Consider the following 23,051-nt stretch of genomic DNA (forward strand, 5'->3'; position numbering starts at 1 on the left):
CACTTATGGACACTGAATACTGGGAAGGATGGTTAATTCTGTATAATATAATTCATCAAAGTTTTTGTGAATCATGTATTGCACAATTTTGATAAAGTTTTTAGAGTGTTTTAAAGGTTAATATATCAACCAAACAATCACATATGTTAATGTTGTGACTATTTAATCATGTGCACTGCTGTGTGTCTGTATGCCAGACGAAGGGGTACGCCCCCAAAACGTTGCATTTTGAATAAACACGCAAGGGCTAAGCCCTGCTTGCACCTTACTTGCTGTGCTGGCTGAAATACTTTGACCGCACGATGCTGAATAACCATATCAGTACAATTTGGCCAGCCACATGCGTGACCTAATTGGTAACAATGTGAGCATTTCTGACAAGTAGTGCTGCAACCTGTGGGCAATATAAGCAGAAGGCTGCAGTCATTAGTTTTTGACCCCCTACTGCATGCTTCTGATGCCCAAAAGTATTCCTTTTAAGGGCTATAATTTTATTGGTATTGATACTTTTTAATACTAATATTTGTATGCAGGCCCTCTCCTATTTATATTCCTGCCTCTTGTTGAAACCACTGCTTGGTTGCTAGGGTAAAAAAGATGCTAGCAAACAGACGTCTGCTGACATAACCAAACTGAGGGTTGATGCTGAGAGTTGATGCGATTGCACCGGGGCTCGCAGGAGACATGATTTGGGATCTCATTACGGGCAAATCTGCGTATAAGTTTGCGCACCCTTCCCAAAAAAAGAAAGGGTACTCTTCTGGAGGGGAGAGGGCCCAGCATGGGGGGCCCTCCACCATGTAGGCCAGAAAAATTCCAGCTCTTGGGACCACAGAAGTTGGACAGCCCTGTTGTAAGTCATGGTGAAGTTAAAAAAATACCACAAGGGTCCACACGCTTCTGATATTCCTATAGGATTTCATGCAGCTCATGAAATTCCAAGGTGATTTTAAGTTTTATATTTTAAAAAATGGAATAGTTTTTAATAATACAAACATTTTAATGAATCATCAACTTTGAGCACCTATTATAGCTGATAACATAATGCAAGGACATTTATCACAGGATAATAAAGAATGTAAGAAAATACAGAAGGCTAACCTTGCCACTCATTCATGCTGGTGCCAAAGATAATGGCAAAACAGCTGCCATGATGTAACACATTTGACTCACTGCATGGATACTTTTTTTTTTATCTTGGTAAACTCAGGCAATTGTTATACAGGTATAGGACCTGTTATCCAGAATGCTCGGGACCAAGGGTATTTTGGATAAGGGGTCCTTCCATAATTTGGATCTCCATACCTTAAGTCTCCTAAAAAATCAATAAAACATTAATTAAACCCAACAGTATTGTTTTGCATTCAATAAGGATTAATTATATCTTAGTTGGGATCAATTACAAGGTACTGTTTTAATACTACAGAGAAAAAGGAAATCCGTTGTAAAATTCTGAATTATTTAATTAAAATGGAGTCTATGGGAGAAGGGCTTTCCGTAATTCGGAGCTTTCTGGATAATGGGTTGCCGAATAAGGGATCCCATACCTGTACTTACATTTTAGCCTAGCCTGGATACTGGGCTACCAAACAGCAACATACTTAACATGCATGGTATAGTTTTGCACCATGCCTTTTAATGGAGTTACTAACTTCTCAAAAGACCCTGTGGAAGGCCTGCAACCAGAAATTTGATTAGCAAATTGGGACCAAAAGTACCTTCTAGTAGTTATACTTTATTGCTCACTTCTGCACTTTGTCAGCCAACTGAAATCAGTTGGCACAGGACAAAAGGCCTGGGGCACGTGTCACAGGTGTATAGCCATGCTTGCGATATCTGTACCCATAACTGTCAATTCTCAGCTCTGGTGTGCTGCCCCTTTCCCTTGCAGACCATACAGAAAAACAAGGTGGGACAGTTGTTGACTTTTTGATCCATTACTAAAACCTACTCAAACACATTTTTAGCTTGTAAAGACCAGTGCTACAGCAATGATCATGTGCAATGTTTATTGTAAAAAGTATTGGCAGAAAAAATAAATGCCCAAGGTAAAATATTACATAAAATTCAATTGTGGGTCGTATCTTCTTTTATTTGAAGGAATCATTTTATATTCCTGAAAATTAATAGACCCATTCCTTCAGAAATTACATTTCAATAAACAATCGCTCGCAGTAAACCTGGTTTCGAAAAATATAATTGCTGCAACCAATCACTGTTATTCTTTTATTACAAATGTCTGATTCAGAAACATTAATGCATCTTATGGCTCCATGCAGGTGCTGGTTTGATGTTAGCGCTTGATACAGGGTCGGACTGTATCGGACAGACAAGGTAACTCCGTCCCCTGCAGGGGCCCCCACCGCGCACCCCTAATTCACCCCCTCCATAGGCGGAGGGTGAATTTTTTGTTTGGGGAGGCTAAAAGAGGCCATACATAGGGGGACATAATCCCCCCAAAAATTAACAGATGTAAACTAACTAAGAGCGGTCCTCTGACCGCTTTTGGAAGTTACATCCATTTTCTGTTTATATTTGTCCTTAAAATTTTTTGCAGTTTTATACAGTTTAACTTCTAACAACAGGCTTCAGCTTAACAGCTCTCTATTAGACTCTTTTTTAGTGAAGACACACAGAGCTACTAGTAGCAGCTACTTGTCATGGCTACTAAAACAGACAATGCTGATCATTTACTGATAATTGTCTCTACATGTGTTTTAGCAGAGGCAATTCTCAGTGCTGTCTGTTTACTTGAGTTTAGTAGCTGTGAAAAAGTAGTTGTTAGTAGTGTGTCTTCAGCAACCAGTCTAAAAATGAAAATATCTATAAAAATACAAAAATTGTTTAATGCAAAAATGCCCAGAAAAGCACATTGGTATGTTTATTTGTGGGTTCAGATATTTTTTAATATCCAGCTAAATAGTTAATTACTGTGTAAATTGGTCATTCGCATAACATGGATGATTTAAGGGGAACTTTACTAAAGTTAGTTTTATTAAGATTTTTTTAAGCATCTTTCATTTGATCTATAGTTAATATTCTGGCTTTTTGTAGCCTGCAAGCAAAAATGCAATGTAGGGAATTTGATAAAAATAAAATAAAAAACCCAACCAAATTGTGGCTGCTAGGTCAGTGCTTACTTTTCCATCACATGCAATTGGTTTCACTTAAGTTTGTTAAGTTTTAAGCATAAAAAAGTGGGAATAGCTTAATACCTGTCCCCTACTGTGTCCTTGCCATCTTTCTTGCACTCGATCCTGCCCCAGCAGTTAGTGCACCAAAAAATGTCAGACGATTTTGCAAGTAGGATAAGGGCAAAGATCAGCTCAGCAGCCCACAGATATTCCTTCCTGTGAACTCCAAAAGGAGCTTAGCCCATTTAGGAATGTTTGTATTCAAAGGAGAGCGGAGATTTGTGACGTCACCTCTTTACCGGCATCTAAGCGTTACGCATCTTCGGCCTGCCTCACTTTCCCTTCTAATTACAGAAGCTTTAATTTATGAGGCAGGCAGGGAGACAGGCAACCTTATTTGTATTTCTTTTTTAATGTAACAGAGACGTCCTTCTCTGAATGCGCATATGTAAAACGCATCAGGGGAGGACATCGCTGGCCAGGGGCAGCAGCAACAGGGTCGGGTCTGGGCCGCTGGGGCCCACCGGGTATTTTCCCGGTGTCCCGGCGGCCCATTCCGACCCTGGCTTGATAAATGTTTGCAAGAGAATTTGCTGATATTTCTTTATTGTTATTAATGTAAGCAAGGTCGCATGTATAAATCACTTGTGACAATGAAACATTGTCTGTAAAGTGCATTTTTTCCCCAATGATCAAACATGTAATATTACATAGTGCTGTATAAATCAAAAGTGATAATTACACAATAAAATGTCATTCTATGAAAGGCATGACATGCAAAAGAAATAAAAGTACACAAGGCTGTATAGAAATTGAAAAAAGTATATACTATGTAACATACAAACCACAAATGAAACCAAATTTTTTGATTACACTGTAGATAAGAATTAAAAGGTGAAATAAACTTTACTAGGGCCATACTGCCATATAGGCACCCAAAGGCCAAGGTCTAGGGTGGTAGCTTTAGCTTTACAAATACGGTAAATAAAAAGCTAAAAAGTTTTTTGTTGATCAAACAGAATATATTTTGCCATGAGAAAAGTTTTTAACAAAAATAGTAATTTGCAAAAACAGTAAAAGAAAAGATTTTTTTCCTTGTTAAATCTGCTCCTCGAAGGCCCATTTATCAACATTCTCATTTTCAAGGTTTTAGTGGTCCTTAACACTTTCTCTAAATCCACAAATGCCAAGTGTTGTATTAAAACAATCTTTTTAAAAAAAGCACAAACACAAATGAAAGTGTAAAAAAATCCGAAAACCTCTAAAACAATGAAGCAAAGAAAGATTAGCCAATTGAAAAAGAACAGTTGCCATTGACTTCTACATGACCTCAATAGCTTTTAAATGGCTTATTTTTACTTTTGGATTTGTTGCTCGTTTGCATGATAAGTGGCAAAGAAATCACGTTTTTTCCACAAAAAAATTGTATTTTTGAACAAAAATATGCATTGTGGAAAAACCCCAACAACCTTTAGTAAATACTTTTCTTAGTGTAAACCTGCTTTTTGTTCTACCCAATCTAATCCAGCTGCTATCTTGTTATAAAGCTTAATAAATAGGTAGTGGCTTTAATCATAGACTAAAAAAATATTATCATCCTTTATTTATATAATGTGTACATATTCTGCAGATCTTTCTATAGATTATAAATTATTCACATTAATGCTTGCCTCACCCAAGTTTATAATGTAACAATCACACAATGGTCAATTTTATCAGGAGCCAATTAGGAAGGAAACTGGAGTACTCAGAAAGAACCCATTCCAGCACCAGGAGAACATACAAACTCTTGCTGTGGCGCTCTGGCTGGCAACACAGGGCCCCAGGGCTGCAATGAAACAAATGTCAGGAAATGACAGGAACTGCAAGGTAAGTAACAGAAAAATAATAATTGTAAGGACATCCTAACTGGATACATACATTAAGGTGGAACTTATGACCCCCAATGTTTTTGTTCATTTTTACCAGAAAATATAATTTTTTCTACTATACAATGTATTAAATATGTGTGTATGTATAAAATATTGTCTTTGTACTTATTATTCTCTTTCTTAAAACAATGTAGCAGAGACCAGCAAAGAGACGTGAAGAAGAGTGCAGTTCATTGAAAAGTCTTGGTTGGGGAAGAGCTGGCTTCTGCTTCAAGACTCGCAACCAGCAGTGAAGAATGAATAAAATAATTATTTTATTGGAATTACAATAAAAAAAACAAAAACCACTTGTCAATTTATATTAATGTACAGGTATAGGATCTGTTACCTGCACACCTGTTCTGAATTATGGGAACATCATCTCCCATAGACTCCATTTTAATCAAATAATTTACATTTCTGTAATTATAAATCAGTACCTTGTACTTGATGCCATCTGAGATATAATTAATCCTTATTGGAGGCAAAACAATCCTATTGGGTTGTTTAAAGTTTAAATTTTTTTAGTAAAGGTATGATGATTCAAATGATGTAAAAAGACCCTTTAAGCGGTAGATAACATGTTCCATAATCTGAGACCAATTTGGGGCCAATTGACATTATGTTTACTCTTCCTCTGTCAGTTTAATTTAAAACACAGGATGATTTGGTTTCTAAACATGAGGTGTGTGTTTTAAAAATAAAACATAAAGCATCCTACTGGCTGCTATGATTTACTAAACCCTGAGCAAAGGCTATTCTGAAAACCTTGAGATCTATATGGAAATGTATTTTTTGGAATAATTATACCTAATTTAAAGGGATTCTGTCATGTTTTTATGTACACATTTTATTTGTAAATGACATTGTTGGCATAAAAAATAATTGACTTTACCATTAAAGTTTTGTTCTTAAACTAACAAATGCATTTTTTGTACTATTGGTGTGTAGGCAGCCATCGCTACCCATAAGAACTGCTATTTAGATAACCTATTGTTTCTCCTACTCCATGTAACTGGAGGAGTCTCAAGCCAGACTAGAATTTTTTATTATTGAGTGCTATTCTGATATCTATCACTTTTAGCAATACAGGTGTCAGGGAGCTATCTTGCTACCTTCCCATTGTTTGGATGCTGGGGAGGGGGGTGACATCACACCAACTTTCAGCACAGCAGTAAAGAGAGACTGAAGTTTATCAGAGCAAGCCCCATGAGAAATTTCAAAATTAAATATAAAAAATCTATTCTGCTGGAGAAGTCCTATTAACTGATGCATTTTGAAAAAAAAAGTTTTCCTATGACAGTTTTACATTTTCCATATTTTTACCACTAGGTATAAAAACATATCTTACTGTATAGACGGGACATTCCTTTGTTTCTTTGATTTTATTTATACATGTAAATATTAGTGGGGGCTCATACTGAACATTGCTTGGCTCCTCTGAGAAAATCGCCATAATTTACAATTCCAGTATCCTATTGTGGTCTGTAAGAGAAGGCCTTGGGAAAGTCAAGTTATATGGCAAATCTTACATTAGTTATAAAATGCATTTCATATAGTCCTCTTAGAGTCTCTTGCTTTAGTCCTCAGTGTATCACAGGCTCTTCAACAGTTGATGGGTTAGCCACCTCCACTTCTGTATCACATATAGTAGAAATAGACCCTTGCAGCTTTGCAGTGCAAGCAAATGTACCTTTTATAAGTGACATAGCACTACATGTTTTGAACCTCAAATGGTCCTTCCTTCCTCAGGTGCATGTTGGTTCAGGCTCTCCAGTCTATGCTACCATAGTTATAAAATGCAAACATCCAGAAACACCAAGCTTAGTCATAATACTTTACTATTTATTAGGAATGACACCAATTATCATTAGTTTAGGCATTTGTTGTGCAGTATTATGTATCATATCTTGATTATATTTTCATCATTATAGTATTCCACACTGTAAATATTAAATAATCATGGTGATTATCAAATGTATTGAGTCCAGGGCTATTTTAATAAATGGGCAAAAGGGGAATTTGCCCAGGGCCGACCAGGATAGGGGGCTCATTTGTGCATTTTTCACTTGGGAAAGATGTGCAGAAGCATCCTGCCTTACCTTACTGCCTGCCTTACCGTATTGAACTTGAACATGTGCTTGAGGGTTTATAAGTGCTGGCTGTTAATACCAAAGTTTATAAGTGCTGGCTGTTAATACCAAAATTTGTGCATCTACATCAATTAACACAGACATTTCTCTACAGAACCGATTGCGTGTGACACCTGTGTTTATGTACCGTATGTACTAAGGAGTGAAGTAAATTTGTGACATCAATATCTTTGCATCTTCTGGGAACTACAATAAGAGGTTATGTTTTAAAACCAGGTTTATAATTAAATACAGCAGTGCCACTGAGTGATGTTACTGGTGGAAATTGTATTTAGACCTTCAGTAAATATGTATGTCTGTAAGAAAGTGATACATGAATGTTTCTGACACATGTTTATTTTAATATCTTGAAAATGTGCTCAATAGATTTTTATTAATTCTACTTGCGCAGAAATACAAACCACTCATATGCATCAATTTTGGTTTAACATAAAATAAAAATTATTCTCATAGTATAAATTAGAAAAGGAATATGCAGTAAGTGATTTATAATATAACAGAGCCCTAGAGCTTGGGACCCAGTGATCTAAAGGCATTTATTTAGCATTTTGTTGCATGCTGTATATTATGATAGACTGTGGTGGAGGAAGGTGCATATAAATATAGTATATATTTTGAAAGCTTTGTTTACTTGTTACAAATACATTTTTTCTCTTCATCTTCAACTCCTGGTGACATCTTCTATTAAGATTTGTTAATATTTAATTAATTACATTCTTCTTTGACCTGAATTTAAAAAATTGCTTTCCCAAGGCTTACAGCACCTGAATGATTGATGCATGCTTTCTATTCACTGTGATGCACAAAGAACTATAATAGCAGGCCCAACTGGGGGATCACTGGAGCAATCTCTGCCTTCTAGCAGAGGCATCTGCAATCAAAAGAACTTTCCTTTGCTAAGGGGCCCATTTACTTACTCACGAACGGGCCGAATGCTTCCGATTGCGTTTTTTTCGTAATGATCGGTATTTTGCGATTTTTTCGGATAATTGTCGCGACTTTTTCGTTGCCATTCCGAATGTTGCGCAAAATCTGGCGATTTTTTTGTAGCGTTAATACTTGCGCGAAAAGTCGCGACTTTTTCGCAGCTTTCGCGCCGAGTACGAAAGATTCGGATTCATTCAAGCTTCAGTATGGTGACTTTTCTTGGGCCAGGTTGGAGCTGCAGGGTGCCATTGAGTCCTATGGGAGGCTTCCAAAATCATGCTAAGTCTGAAAGTTTCGCCCGCCGCTTATGAGCGCTCAATACGAAAAAGTCGCGACAAGATACGAGCGCATCGTAATGGCTACGAAAAACTTGCGTTTTTTCGCGCAAATCGTATTGGTAACGAAAAAGTCGCGACAATTTCCGCAAAGTCGTAAAGGCACCGAAAATTCGCAAAAAATACGAAAAAGGCGCAAAATGTTCGTTTTCCAATCGGAATTTTCCCAATTCGGATTCGAATTCGTGTCTTTGTAAATGTGCTAAGTGTTGTTTTGCCCATTAAGCTAGAGTATCTGGTTTGCTGCGATGCAGTTCTATATAACCACTGCAGGTCAATTTGTGAGTTACAAAAAGGAATTTCTTTCCAATCGATCTGTAACCACTGTAACAGAGATCAATGCTGAATGCTATACAAATTGTTTTTATTTCATTCAGCATTGATCATAGATTCTTTGGGTACAGATGGATAACCTTTTTTATGAGAAAAACAGTAACAGTTGTTTTGGTTTGGAGGAAATAAAACACCTTTTTAACCCTTTAAGTGCCAGCAGAATTTGACATTTCGGTTCCCCTCAGTGCCAGACGTTTTGTAAACATTCTGTGTGCTCTCTCAATTTAGGGGCTTTTACTGGAAGAAGGGTTAAGTTTAGGTAGGCAAACTATATATTGTTTTTTTCAGGAGAACCTGAGCTTTCCATCTCTTTATCTACTGAAAATTTAACATGATTACTGCATTTTCTGTGGGGTTAAAACACAAAAAAATACATTGACCCCCCCCAAACCCATATATTTTCGGAAAGTGCATATTCAGGTGAATTCAAAATGGGTATCCATGTTTTTCTACTCCAAACTAGTCGCAATGCTTTGACAAAATTGGCCGTTTTGATGAAATACCTGAAAATCGCATCAAACCTACCACTTTCAAGCACCTTATCTCCCACATAGCATTAGGTACCAAAAAAACACATCCTAAATATGAAAGCCAAGGGTCCACCAAACAGTTTGATGCCCATTGTGCATAGGATCACCAATGTATCTGGCATTTAGAGACCCCAAAAGGAAGTTAGTACATACAAATTGCCCCGGAGATCTCTTTAGCTAATGCAATACTGCATTTTCTGTGGGGTAAAAACACAAAAAACACATTGACCCCCCAAAACCATATATTTTCGGAAAGTACACATTCGGGTGAATTCAAAATGGGTATCCATTTCTTTCTACTCCAAACTACAGAGTCTCAATGCTTTCCCAAAATTGGCGGTTTTGATAAAATACCTGAAAATTGCATCAAATCTTCCACTTTCAAGCTCCTTACCTCCCAATGTATCTGGAATGTAGAGACCCCAAAAGGAAGTTAATGCATACAACGTGAATACGCTACAATATAAGCTACCGGCATGTGTATTATGTGCCATAAGACCCCCTAACAGTATGGAGACCCTAGAAAACATACAAATTCCCCCGGAGATCTCTTTAGCTACTGAAAATTCAACATTAACATTCGGGTGAATTCAAAATGGGTATCGGATATGACGCTCCGGCTTGTGCAATTTTTGCACCCGGTATGTGTATTATGTGCCATAAGAACCCCTAACAGTACGGACACCCTAGAAAACCATATATTTTCCGAAAATACACATTCTGACAAAACAAAAATGGGTAAATACATTTTTCTACCGCAAACTACCAAACTACAAAGTTATGCTAAACAGAAAGGTTTTTATGACATTTCTGAAAATCGTCACAAAGTTTGCATTTTGCCCCATTATGTACCCCCACATTTTGTAACGTACCAACAAAAAACACTCTAAATATGAACGCCAGGTGTCTACTGAACGTTTGATGTCAAACTATGTGGGGTACAAAGGAAGCCAAATTGAAATACAGCCGACAAAATGTCCATGTGCAAAGACAAGTAACAAAGAACAATGTGAAATGCAGTAAAATTGCTACAATCCCAAAAAAATATACCTAAAATCAATGTTTTTTTTTTTACTAGTGATATCTGCAGTCAGAATCACAGTTTGAGTATTTTGGTTTGGGCAAATTAGTTTTACAGACAAAGTCAAGCGAACAACAACTATGCATAACTGAAAATGCAATAAAATGACTAAAAATGCACTAAAAACACCAAAATAATACACAAAAGGTATTGCGCAGTGCGGTTAGCAAATACGCTATCCACAATGGCAATAAAACATTTTTTTCAGGCAAGAAAAAAAACGATGCAATTACATAAGTGTGTAAGTGTGTGTGTGTGTGCACTAGGGAATATGTGTTTTGTGCAAGTAAGTGTGAGTGCTGTGAATGTGTGAAACCCCCCAACCCCCCCCCAAATGTATGTGTTTGTGTGTGAGAGTATAAGTGTGTATTAGTGTATTATGTGTGTGTATGTGTGTTTTTTAACACTTACCTGGGACAAGCAGTCACACAGATCCTCTGGAGGTGGGAGGAAGGACCCAGGAGCCGTGCTGCAGCTTCTTTCTTCCAATCCGTGAGCAGAGCAGAGCAGGAAATGTCAGGCACGGACAGACAGCGTGTCTGACATTTCCTATGGGGCCCCTGGGCGATAGAATCTACGTCCTGTGGCACTTAGGTACTTTTATACACAGGACGTACATTCTACATCCTGTGGCACTTAAAGGGTTAAAGTATGAATTGAGGGATTGTTTATGGAAATTATTATTTAGCAGTACATTATTCATTATCCTTATTTCAGGCTTGCTTTGTGTTGCCTGCAGCTGTTTAGTTTAAAATTATGATTTCTTCAAATGAATCAAAAATTATCCGCAGAGAAAGGAAGCTTGGTACTAAAGTTTCAAATAATTGACATTCCTGGGGTTTCTTAACTTGAGCAACTTTACATTACAAAACATATTAAGTTTTTAAAAAAAAAAAAATAATAATAATTATTCTGCTAAATAGGTTATGTACTAAACCTTAAAAACTGAATGGTGCTTTAAAAGCATTTTTTACTGTGTGCCCCTCTAACTTCACAACATATAATATACAGTATATAGGAGCTGCCCAGCACCACTGAATGGGAAGCGTGGCTGGTAGAAGATACCGCATACCTATACGCATATAACATAGCATCAGCCCCACATAAGAGAATGCTCCTCACCTTTGTCTAGCCCTGTGCCCTTCAGTGAGGACAGGAATTTGCTAGATGCCACGTGCATAAGCGCCTTAATAGCCCCCCAAAAAATCCCATGGCAAAGGGTGTCTCTAAGGGAGCCAACAAAGTGTGGCCCCCAGGTGACCAGGCTAATTCTGAACTGTACAAAAAGCTCCAGATGCAGGCAGAAAAATCCTGCACCAGTGCTAATCTCCTGACACTTGGAAAAAACCAAGGGGGGTACAGCTAGAGAGGGAGGAGCATTTTTGTTTCCTAGTGTTCTGCCTCCTATAGGTGAAAGCTATACCCTACCGTCCCTGTGTCACTCAAGCCATTGAAGAGAAGGAAATTTAACAGTAAGGGGCACATTTACTATGGGTCGAATCCGAGTCCGAATTGGAAAAATCCGATTTGAAAACGAACATTTTGCGACTTTTTCGTATTTTTTGCGATTTTTTCGGCGCCTTTACGACTTTTCGGAAATTATCGCGACTTTTTCGTTACCAATACGATTTGCGTGAAAAAACGCGAGTTTTTCGTAGCCATTCCGAAAGTTGCGATTTTTCGTAGCATTAAAACTTGCGCAAAAAGTTGCGCTTTTTTCGTAGCGTTAAAACGTAAAAGGCGCAACGTTTCGCGCAAGTTTTAACACTACGAAAAAATCGCAACTTTTTGCGCAAGTTTTAACGCTACGAAAAAATCGCAACTTTCGGAATGGCTACGAAAAACTCGCGTTTTTTCGCAAAAATCGTATTGGTAACAAAAAAGTCGCGATAATTTTCCGAAAAAATCGCAAAATACCGATCATTACGAAAAAAACGCAATCGGACGCATTCGGCCCGTTCGTGGGTTAGTAAATGTGCCCCTAAGTATACTTTTCAGGTAATTCTTTATAACTTTTTAAGCAGATTTCCTAACAATATGTATGTATGTATGTATGTAAAGGAATAATTTACCTCATATTTTAAGTACTATAACAAGTCAAAAGGCTGTGTTTACACAGGTCCTGAAACTCCAAGTTTCTAAAAAGCTAACTTAGTAGGGGCACTTGAGAGCACTTGCATTAGTAGTTGACTGCTATTTAAATAGTTTGGTGAGGGGTCACTAAATCTAAGGTAGGGCTAGGGGCAACATTATTATTTTGAAGTTTCCACACTGTTGGGCAATATGCAGGTGGAAAGGATAGTTTTGCATGGTTTTCAAACAGACAAACATAAAACAACAGATGTTCAGCTTTATTAAAACATTACTACTCTTTCGGCTACCACACTACAGCAATTACTAAATTATGGAATGTTGCAAATGATATTTGACAGTTCTTTTACTAATATTACTATTAGATATGATATATATATATATATATATATATATATATATATATATATATATATATATATATATAAAACTGTACACAACAACTTCTTATGATGTTAGTATTCTAAGCTGAAAGTTTTTCAGGTTTTAAGAGACTTGTCTGATTACTAATTAAGAAATAATGAGAGAAAGCATACACTTCATAAAACTTAAATATTGTGTATATCATAGCTGTTTATTAGTCTAGCAATGTTACAGACATGTATTACTTACTAAAATATTGATGTAAATGACAATGGTACTAATATCTTGTGCAAATGTTCATTACATTTTCAAAATGTCTGATTCTAACAAAAGCAATTCGGACAACTGAGAGACAGGCAAAATATGGGCACTTTTATACAAAATTCAAGCGTCAGATGGGGTTGTACATAGGTATTTAAAAGTCATGAACTGGTATATGAATTTTAACATAAAATATTGGTGCATGTTTTAAAATGACAATTTTTATTAGTGTTATTTTATGTGTTTTTTTGTATATATGAAGTTGCAAAATGTTTTGATAATAATATACATAAGAACAGTTGGTTCTCTCTTACACATAGGAGAATTCTCATTTTTATATATAGCACAAAAAAAGTGTTATAGTTCTGGTTGTAGCTAAAAGAGGTGAAACATGCAACTGACTACTTCTGTAGATAGAACCCCTTGCTGATTATCAGCTGGCTGTGCTTTAAGACACAACTTTTTGTAAAAAAAAAAAAAAATCTTTATAATTGTAAATAGTAAATTGAGAATTTGATATGCATAACTATGAAGTCATGAGTGTCAACATTTTTATACCGCAGAACATACCTAAAATAAATTATGAACCAACACATAAATATATATGGACTAAACAATACAAGACAATGTGAATCATGCTGAGCACAACAGACACACAGCGAACGAAGACAGTATCCCACTCTCAGCTTTTCATTGGGGTTGAAATGTTTTTAGTTGTTTTCTTCAGATGGTGGTAATTTGGAAGAATTTTCATTAGGAAATCCAGTTGAAGTGTTTGTGGCTGAATAAAAAATAAAAATGAGAAAAAGCAGTCAGATTTGTAAGTCCTGAGCCTGAACCTGATGGACTACCTACAAAACTGAACCCCAAATGTGTCTGCCATACATACATATATATGTATTATATATATGTATCATATATATATATATATATATATATATAATATGCAGCAGAAGCCAGCACTCACGTGTAAAGTTGATAAGTGTGCCTGGGTGCAGTCCCAACAAAATGTTTGCAGATGCTTGGAGAAAGGTACCGCTCACACAGGTCTTAGGATCAATTTTAAAATTTTATTGTAGAGGCAAACGTCAGTTCCCTTGCCTCTACAATAAAATTTCAAAATTGATCCTAAGACCTGTGTGAGCGGTACCTTTCTCCAAGCATCTAATATATATATATATATATATATATATATATATATATATATATATATATATATATATATATATATATATATACACACACACACACAGGGACTTAGAAAAAAAAAATTATTAATAAAAAAATTCAACGTCCCTGTGTGTGCGGCTCACTGTCTTGCTGTATACATGTTTTGTGCAAGCACCCGGGGCATTTGATTATCATTAGGGTGTGCTCTGTTCTTTTCTGTATATATATATATATATATATACACACATTTCTTAGTAGCTTAATTAATGCACAGAATGTCTTAATGTCCTTTATATATATATTGATAATTGATGAGTGCAGAGTATATCATTTCTGTGTCTCTGCATCCAAAAAGGGCTTCACTTGGTGAGGTAAATATATAAATCAGATAAATATATAAATGCTGTTTTTACACCACATCACAGTGATGTGGTATGAAATAAAGTGCGTACATATATATTATATATATATATATTTGTAGATTGTAAGCTCTTTTGGGCAGGGCTCTCATCACTTCTTGTATCGGTTATTGATTGCTTTATATGTTACTCTGTATGTCCAATGTATGAAACCCACTTATTGTACAGCGCTGTGGAATATGTTGGCGCTTTATAAATAAATGTTAATAATAATATAATATATATAATTTTTTTTTTTTAGGTGCAAGGTAGGTGAAGGACATGGCAGCAACTAACCTGTGGACGCTCGGTCTGCACTCTACGTAGACAATCCGATCCATATATAACAGTGTTCTCTGGGATAACTTCACAAGTGTCCACTTGGCAGCAGGCACCAATAATGCAGCCACTTGTCAGGATAACATTTCTACCTACAAATGCTAGTCCAGTAAAAAATGATAAAACAATTTAAATGACCCTAGTTCATGGTAGTTCACCATATAAGGCAAATATCAAATACAACCTCCAATTTAAAGAGAAAAAGTGACAATTAATATTTGAAAATGTACTCCCATTGTAATCAATAGAATGTGCTCTGCATTTGGCTCAGGGTAGTATACACAGGAAAAAAACACTGTTTCTGATTTGGTAATTAAACATTCCGATATGTGAAAAAGACTGGCAGAAATTCACCCTGTCGTTGAAGACTCGACTAAAAATTTAACCATAAGCAGACTGTTTACAATTCATCTGGCTATGTTTTTTTCTGCCTGGATATATCACCCCAGTCTTTAATTTTGTCAATAAAGGATCTCAAAAACCCAAAGAACAATATTGATGTGGCCATTAACTGAAGTACCCCAATATGATTTGATAGCCTAGCTAATAATATGACATCTATTATACTATTATATTATCCCTAAAATATTTGCTACATTTTCTCCATATTCTTTATACGCAGACAAACCTATACAGCTTCAGTTTTGCTTTGCGTTCTGTGTGGACATCTCTAAAAGTGGCATTCCAGCTAACACAAATTTCTTACCTTTGGATTCTATTACATTGTTGTCTCCCATCTTCATTGCTTGTGAATCTAGTGATAATAGTTAAGAAACTTGTAGCTCACTTCATCAGCCAAATAAATACGAATTTAATTCTTAATATAAAGGCAGACAAACAAACAATCTGAGGATAGTATGTGCTAATAATTCAGTAAGTAGCTTTACCTCATAAATATAAATTAACATATTGTAAGCTTATAGGTTTGCCTTGCTGGGTACAAAAATGAATCGAGAAGCACAGTATTAATAATGATGCATATTGTTGAATGGGCTTACAGACACAAAACAAAATCATATTTGATTTTATTCTGTTAATAATTGTACTGGAAGCGCTGAGTACCACTTATTTTTCATTTACAAAAGTAGATAAGTTTAGTGAGTTGCTATTTACTAAACTACATTTTATTCATGCTCATAGCAACCTGAAGTGTAGCAAAAAGGTTACATTCTTTTGAGCTTGCCAGGATACATAAATAATGGGGTCATTGAGACTTTCAAATATAGGATCCATAATTCTTGTGGCAATAGTAAAGGGTAAAAATAGCCACAGTATCTGCTATACAATATGACACACCTGATATTTGCTGCTTGTACAGTCAACATTTTCAAAAAGGGAGGGACAAAAAATATATCATTATATATGATGTTTTCTATTAATATAAATTCTTTTACAAGTGGCCCTGTTTTACACTTGTTTTCTGGTGGTGTGCATTGAATCACGGACACTGATATTTTATCGACATAGGTAAGGTTCATATTAACTGTTGCAGGTAGGTAGAGGGATCTATAACTGTATTTTTCTTCCCAGTCAGACAAATGTGCCAGTGTGCCCTATGTTTTAGTTATAGAACTTGCCAATATTTTTGTATTATTTATTTGAAGGATACAACATCCAACTTCAAACACATTATTGGTACCGATGATCATGGTCTTTGGTTCTACATCAGAATCGGGTGCAATGTTTTCTGGAAAACTGAAGAAATTATAATTAATTGTATGCATATGCAAGAAATCAGTATTTCTTCACTTACTATCACATTGTATTAAATTAAAACTATACCCCTGAACAATGTAACTATCTATAAAAATAAACTGCATAAAACAGCTCATATGTAAAGGCCCTGCTTCATCGAAATACATTTTTATTTTTTTTTTTTATAAAAATTAGCTTTTTTAGTAATATGTGCCATTGGATAATCTTACAAAAAAATTGCTGTTTTAATTGCTAAATGTCGCCCCCTGGTTTGTCCAATTCACAGGGCACACATACATGTTAAGTTACATCAGCCAATAATTTGACAGAACTCCCACACTACTTCTTGTTACAGTTACAGCTGCATTATTTCCTGTCAGGTGATGTCTGAGGGAGCACACAGACCATCACTAAATGGTAGGCCAAGGTAAATGTAGAGGGGCAATACTTTCTGATATATATACAGTTAGGTCCATAAATATTTGGACCTAAAAAATTGCTTCAGTTGCCTCACATTTTTAAGCAATCGTTTGTCCGCCCCATTGAATTAAAGCACTTCAACTGCATCGGAGTTGTTTCATATAAAATTCATTTGTACAGAACCAAAATTAGAAAAATGTTGTCTCTGTCCAAATATTTATGGACCTAACTGTAAATATCAATTTGGTAAGATTTTTTAACTGGTTACTTTAGGATATCTAATATCTGCTGCTTAAGTATTTGTTCTGGGGGTATATATGTAGGAAATAATGGTCTTGTATGTTAATTAAACAAACATCTGCATAAGTAATGTTAAGGACATTACAATTATGGGACAAAATATATTTACACATTTGCATATATATTTAGAAATACAGGCATGGGATCTCTTGTCCAGAAAGCTCAGATTTACTGGGATACCATAGAGTCCATTTTAAGCAAGTAGTTTACATTCTTTAAAATTATTATTTTCTCTGTAATATTAAAACAGTACCTTGTACTTACTAAGCTATCGTGAATCCATATTTGTTTCAAAACAATCCTAATCTCTATATATATACATTATTAAAATTGAGTCAATGTGCATGCCCAGTAACCCTCTCTGAAGAGGCGCTGTGATAGGGAGAAAAGCACGTATGGGCGGAAGTTACCAACCTGAAGTTCCGGCTGTGTTCTGTCAGGAGTTTCTGCGCAAGTACTCTGTCTGTCACCTGCATTGGACACGCTGTGCCCGTCATGAAATGCAAGGGGCTGCCCTCTATCAGTCATAAAATATTAGGGGACATGCTGTTTCTGTCATGAAAGTTGGGAGCTGCGCAGCTCCCCCATCCATCCCTCCACCCATAGTACCCTGTTTAGCATTCTATGGCATGAATTTGCAATGTACCCTGAGAAACTGAAGTTGCAGTCACCACCTACATCAGGGCCCATGGGGCACAACGTTTACTAGTTTAATGTTTAATTGTTATTTAGTAGACTTAAAGAGATCCCATACCTGTAACAACTACCATTTTTATTCATATTTGTACCAACATAGCAAAACTTGCTGCATATCATATGCAGTGATGTTTTCCTTCGCTCATTGTTCTGTCTAGTGATATGCATATTGTTTGGGTGCATACTGATCAAAAACATGCAGCCCAGCATTTTCAAGCAATACAACCAAGCAAGCAATACAATGTCATAGGGGAGATTTATATATTTTTTTCTCTGGATTGCAAATGTCCCCATTACATAGGGACATTTATTTTTTGTAGTGTGCATTTGCTGGTGCTATATGCTCAGTGCTACCAACCCCTCGATATAACTTAAGCAGAATTCCTTCAGTTTTAAGCCCCTTATTTCACTTTTCCCCTGGCCATTAAGTTTACCTTGCTTCATTTATGGTAAAACTGATCTTAGGCCCTACTTGTTATTATGGTATGTATTTTTGCCTGATAAGCATTTTCCCATTCATTTGACTGCAATGTAGATAAAAAAAGATTTATTTTGTTGACACTCTTTTTCCAGCAAGGTTTACAGAAAGTGTTTTTCACTGTGCATTTTCGGAGAGATTTATATTTTAACAATTTTTATGTAAGAATAGAAGAGACAACAATACCTGTTTCTAATAAAGGCCTGTTCCTCAATCAAGTTGCCTTCACCAATGATGATTGGTCCGGCTTCTGCATAAATACGAGCTTTGGGGTGAACCACAGTTCTTGGTCCTAAAAATGACAGAAATAATTAGTGTCAAAATGCAAACTTTCATGATTTATACTTTAAGCCAACCAAAATGGCTTATATTACTAATGGAGAGATACACCTGGTAGAAAGGTGTGATGCCAGAACCATATAAATGAAAAAAAAGGTATACCATCTGCATCTACAGATTACATAAAACCATTTAAATCCCTTTAGAGGGACTGCTATGTGCTGCATATTTCTGATATAAAATCAATGATGTATCAGTGATTCAGCCAAAGTTCCAAAAATTGCTAGGACAGCAAGTAAGTGTCTACACCAAAAGTCACCATTACTGACCTTAAAGCTGAGCTTCCAGTAGCATAAGAGATAAAATAAACATTTTCCCTAATTTTTACCCTTGCTGAATTTTAGACCAGTCGCTGCTTAGAGCCAGCCTGCCTCGGAAAGGTATACAGTGAACATAATAAAACTTTGGGCAGTTGTTTGGTAAGATGTAACACTAAATGGGATAAAAATGGATTGCTAAAGGGGGGACAGTTTTAATAAAAATCATTTAATTAGTTCTACATTTAGTTGAGCAAATTTGAAGGCACATATGCTCATGCTGTATATGAAACAAAATTCTACTAAACTGACAATTAAAGATAATCAAATTGATATTCATTCAAAACAATACATAAAACTGAGAAGTAAAAGCAAGATTAACATACAAAAAGATCAAATTTCACTAACCTATAGTAACATCTCCTTTGATTTCACTTTCAACACAGACCACTGCACCAGGAGCGATCTTTACACTGAAAAAGGAAAAAAACAACATAGAATTTTATTCAATCATTTAAATGTTTAATAATGTTTGGGCCCTCTGTAACAGGCATCTTAGCAAAGTTGAAAAGTCCCCTAACAGTAGGCATGAGATTGGTTTTAAAATTACGTTCACCACTTTATTTTGTTCCCCATTCTATCTGCCCATTTGTTTTTTAAAGGACATGTAAATCCCACACACAAAAATGTAATCAGTAAACAGCCTCTCTAAAATCTTTCAATACCTGCAGCATCTCCTTAATCACTTAGATTCCTTTTCCCCCTCTAACATACTCTGCCCTTTCCCTTGGGAATTTATTTTGGCTCTGGGCTAGTGGGCATGCTCAGTTCTTCCTAGCTCAGATTACTAAACATGCGCTCCAATCTAGCAGCCAATTAAAACATGGCATTGCTGGTTCCCATAGAACGCTACTCTAGCTGTCTGCTTCTATATTTTCCTCCTAAACTCCTCTCCCGAGCTCAGCTTAAGTTAAACCAGAACCATAATTAAATAAATGTTTATAAAATGTAAAAAAAAACCTTCAGTTTAATATCTAAAATATATTGCTGTTGTCATATACACAAGTGTATGGCTGAGTGGCCAAAGTTTTCTGATGTAAACTGCAGTAGCTAGCTAAGCAATGAAAGGATGGCTTTAAACTCTGGAACTTATACAGATGAGTGCAAGACTGTTGTATGAGGTGTGGCTCAACTCCCAGCTCTCTCTCTATTCTACACAAGTAATATGACCACCAATTCCTGTAAGAGAAAGGAGCCCGCTGTAACAGAACGCCAAAAACTGAAGAAAGCTTTTTATTTTGAAAGACTATAGAGACTATTTGCTTTAGAAAAACCTAGTTCCAAAAGCTGAAGCCTTATATCGATGGGGAAGCCTCTGTATTATTTTTCTATTTTAGTACTGGCATGCACTGTTCAAGTGTTTCTGGCAAGAAGTGCCACATGTAATGATGTCTTAAGAATAAAACACAGGCAGAGACCTGGTGTGCATGAAGTAAATACGTTTTTCATGTCTCTAAAGCTGGGTGCCAACGCCTATAAAATTACTATAAACAGCCTCCAGAATTACCTACCTTTGTCCCAGCATTCTCTCTGACCTGATTCCTCAGTTAGAAGTTGATCATTTTTCTTTGTTTCCTTATGCAGAGTGAAGCTCCGCCCCACTTCCTGTTCAGTTCTCTCTTCAATTCAACTACCTGTAGTCAACCTGGAGAGCCTTCTGGGCATGCCTGGAAGCAGCAGGAGCCAGTCTGTGCATTAGCAGGGTTTTTTGTTTTTTTTTGATGAGAGACCGGAACAGGAACTTCTAACTGAGGAACCAGGTTAGAGAGAATGCTGGGACAAAGGTAGGTAATTCTGGAGGCTGTTTAGAGTAATTTTAATGATAGAAAAAAAAAAAAAAAAGGTTTACTTATTATTTAAGTCTGCTAAAAGACATTTAAGCATTAAATAAATTCAACAGAACTGTTTTACCATCAATATGGATGTATGCAGCCTAGTACAATGTACTGTTTAATTATTACAGAGAAAAGAGAAAACCATTTTAAAAAAAGGACAAGTTTTTGCTTAGAATGAACTCTAAGGGAGATCACCTTCCTGTGATTTGGAGCTCTCTGGATAACTGGTTTCTAGTATAGAAAATAGCTATGTACTTATAATGCAGATTATCAAAAGACAAAATAAAAGCCCCTAAAAATCCTTTTGGCAATACTTTTGTTAACCATCAGGTGCTTCATCTGGTCATAATCTATGTGTCCAGTGGACTTGCAATATAATTTTTTTTAAAAAAAATTGCTCTCTAGACATCCACCAGTGACGTCAAAGCGTATTTCAGGTATCCCATTTTATGGAAGGGGTAAACGGCCAGCTGCAGATTTTGAAAAGAAGAATTTCAAATGGACTCCTACGAAACGAGGTTTCGTACGATATTATCGGTGCGTCTATGGCCAGCTTTAGACCGATTCGGCCTTTGTAGGGGCACCAACAATGGGCCTGTCCAGCCGATACCTGGCCTGAAATCGGGCAGATAAAAAATTTAGTCAGATTGGGCCCGCATTGGCTTGTTGATGTGGTCCCTGATCCGACTTCTCCTATACCAGTCATTTTAATTCGACTGTTTTGCCCCAGGGCCAAACGACCGAATTAGCCTGGATTCGTCCTATATCGTCCACCCGTAGGTGGGGGATATCGGGAGAAGATCCGCTCGCTCGGATCTGAAGGTCTAGGTGTATATTGTACAGCTCTGTGTGTCCTTGTAGCCCTTATTTTTGTTTATAAATAAAGTTATACATACATGCATACATATAACAGCTGCTGCTAAAAAGAAAAATATATATGTAGCACACATTCTTCATGTAGTAAAGTTATTTGCATGTATGTGTATATATATATATCTTTCTTTATACACAGTGCTGTACAACTTTTTGCACAAAGCACACACAGGGAGTACAGACAGATTACTAATTAAGTATATACAGCGATTGAGACACTGTAGGAAGCAGGTCCCTACCACAAAGAGCTTACACTCTATTATAAAGTAAGTATTTAATTCACCTCTACCATAATTTGACATATGTTGCATACCAGACCGCAAAAAACTGCACATGCACTCTGTAATTTCTACTGTTTCTGCAAATGGTCCAATATTTCTATGTAAATTGCAGTTGTTAATACAAACATACAGGAGCCAGCAAAGCTATTTATTAGCAACATGACAGATATCAGGCACATTGGAAGGCAGATGCAATGTAAAAGAGCAGCAACGCGCAGTTATCCATCAAACCTTCCCGTCTTGACTCACCGATCACCATACTAAACCCAACCCAAGCCAGCCTAAAAAAATATGAACGTAAGTTTTGTGTATAATGTAACAATAAAACAGGTGCTCGCACTAAACCAACAAGGAACTCATGCGCTGATAAAGCTGACACTGCAAGCAATAATTATGTAGCAGCTAACTCACTTTCCAAGTGGATTTTTCTGTGAACCGCTTGTGCTTAATAAAGACACATCCTGCCTCATAGGAGCCGCCATTTTGCCTTTATCCCGGAAATACAAAACAGGGCTGAGGTTACTGTCATGTGGCCGCGCCGTAAGGGGGAGAACATAGGAGAGAGTGGGATAGATTTAGTTGATTAAAGTCACTAAACATGAGAATGATACTTCCTATATGCAGTACTGTGAAGTACTTTAATTGGTGAATGAATTAATGAAGTAGAAGTGCAGGGTAATCAAGAAGAACAATGTTATTACATGGGCTCTGTCTCATACAGGACAGTGGAAAAGCCGGAATGGAAAAGCCGGCGGTATAAAGAACAAACAGCGGTGATGCTGCCACGTTATC

The 23,051-nt window shown here is 36.4% G+C and overlaps 1 protein-coding gene across 1 annotated transcript; it reads right to left on the reverse strand.

Moving 5' to 3' along the window:
* Window positions 1–13,047: 13,047 nt before the first annotated feature.
* On the reverse strand, window positions 13,048–22,736 carry dctn6 (dynactin subunit 6). Its single transcript, NM_001045594.1, is given in 7 exon segments — window positions 13,048–13,899; window positions 14,984–15,126; window positions 15,732–15,779; window positions 16,635–16,720; window positions 18,801–18,906; window positions 19,619–19,683; window positions 22,671–22,736. Coding segments are annotated over 7 exon segments (606 nt in total). The 5' UTR covers window positions 22,730–22,736; the 3' UTR covers window positions 13,048–13,800.
* Between the last annotated feature and the right edge of the window lie 315 nt (window positions 22,737–23,051).

This window comes from Xenopus tropicalis, chromosome 1, assembly GCF_000004195.4.
Source record: "Xenopus tropicalis strain Nigerian chromosome 1, UCB_Xtro_10.0, whole genome shotgun sequence".
Taxonomy (NCBI): domain Eukaryota; kingdom Metazoa; phylum Chordata; class Amphibia; order Anura; family Pipidae; genus Xenopus; species Xenopus tropicalis.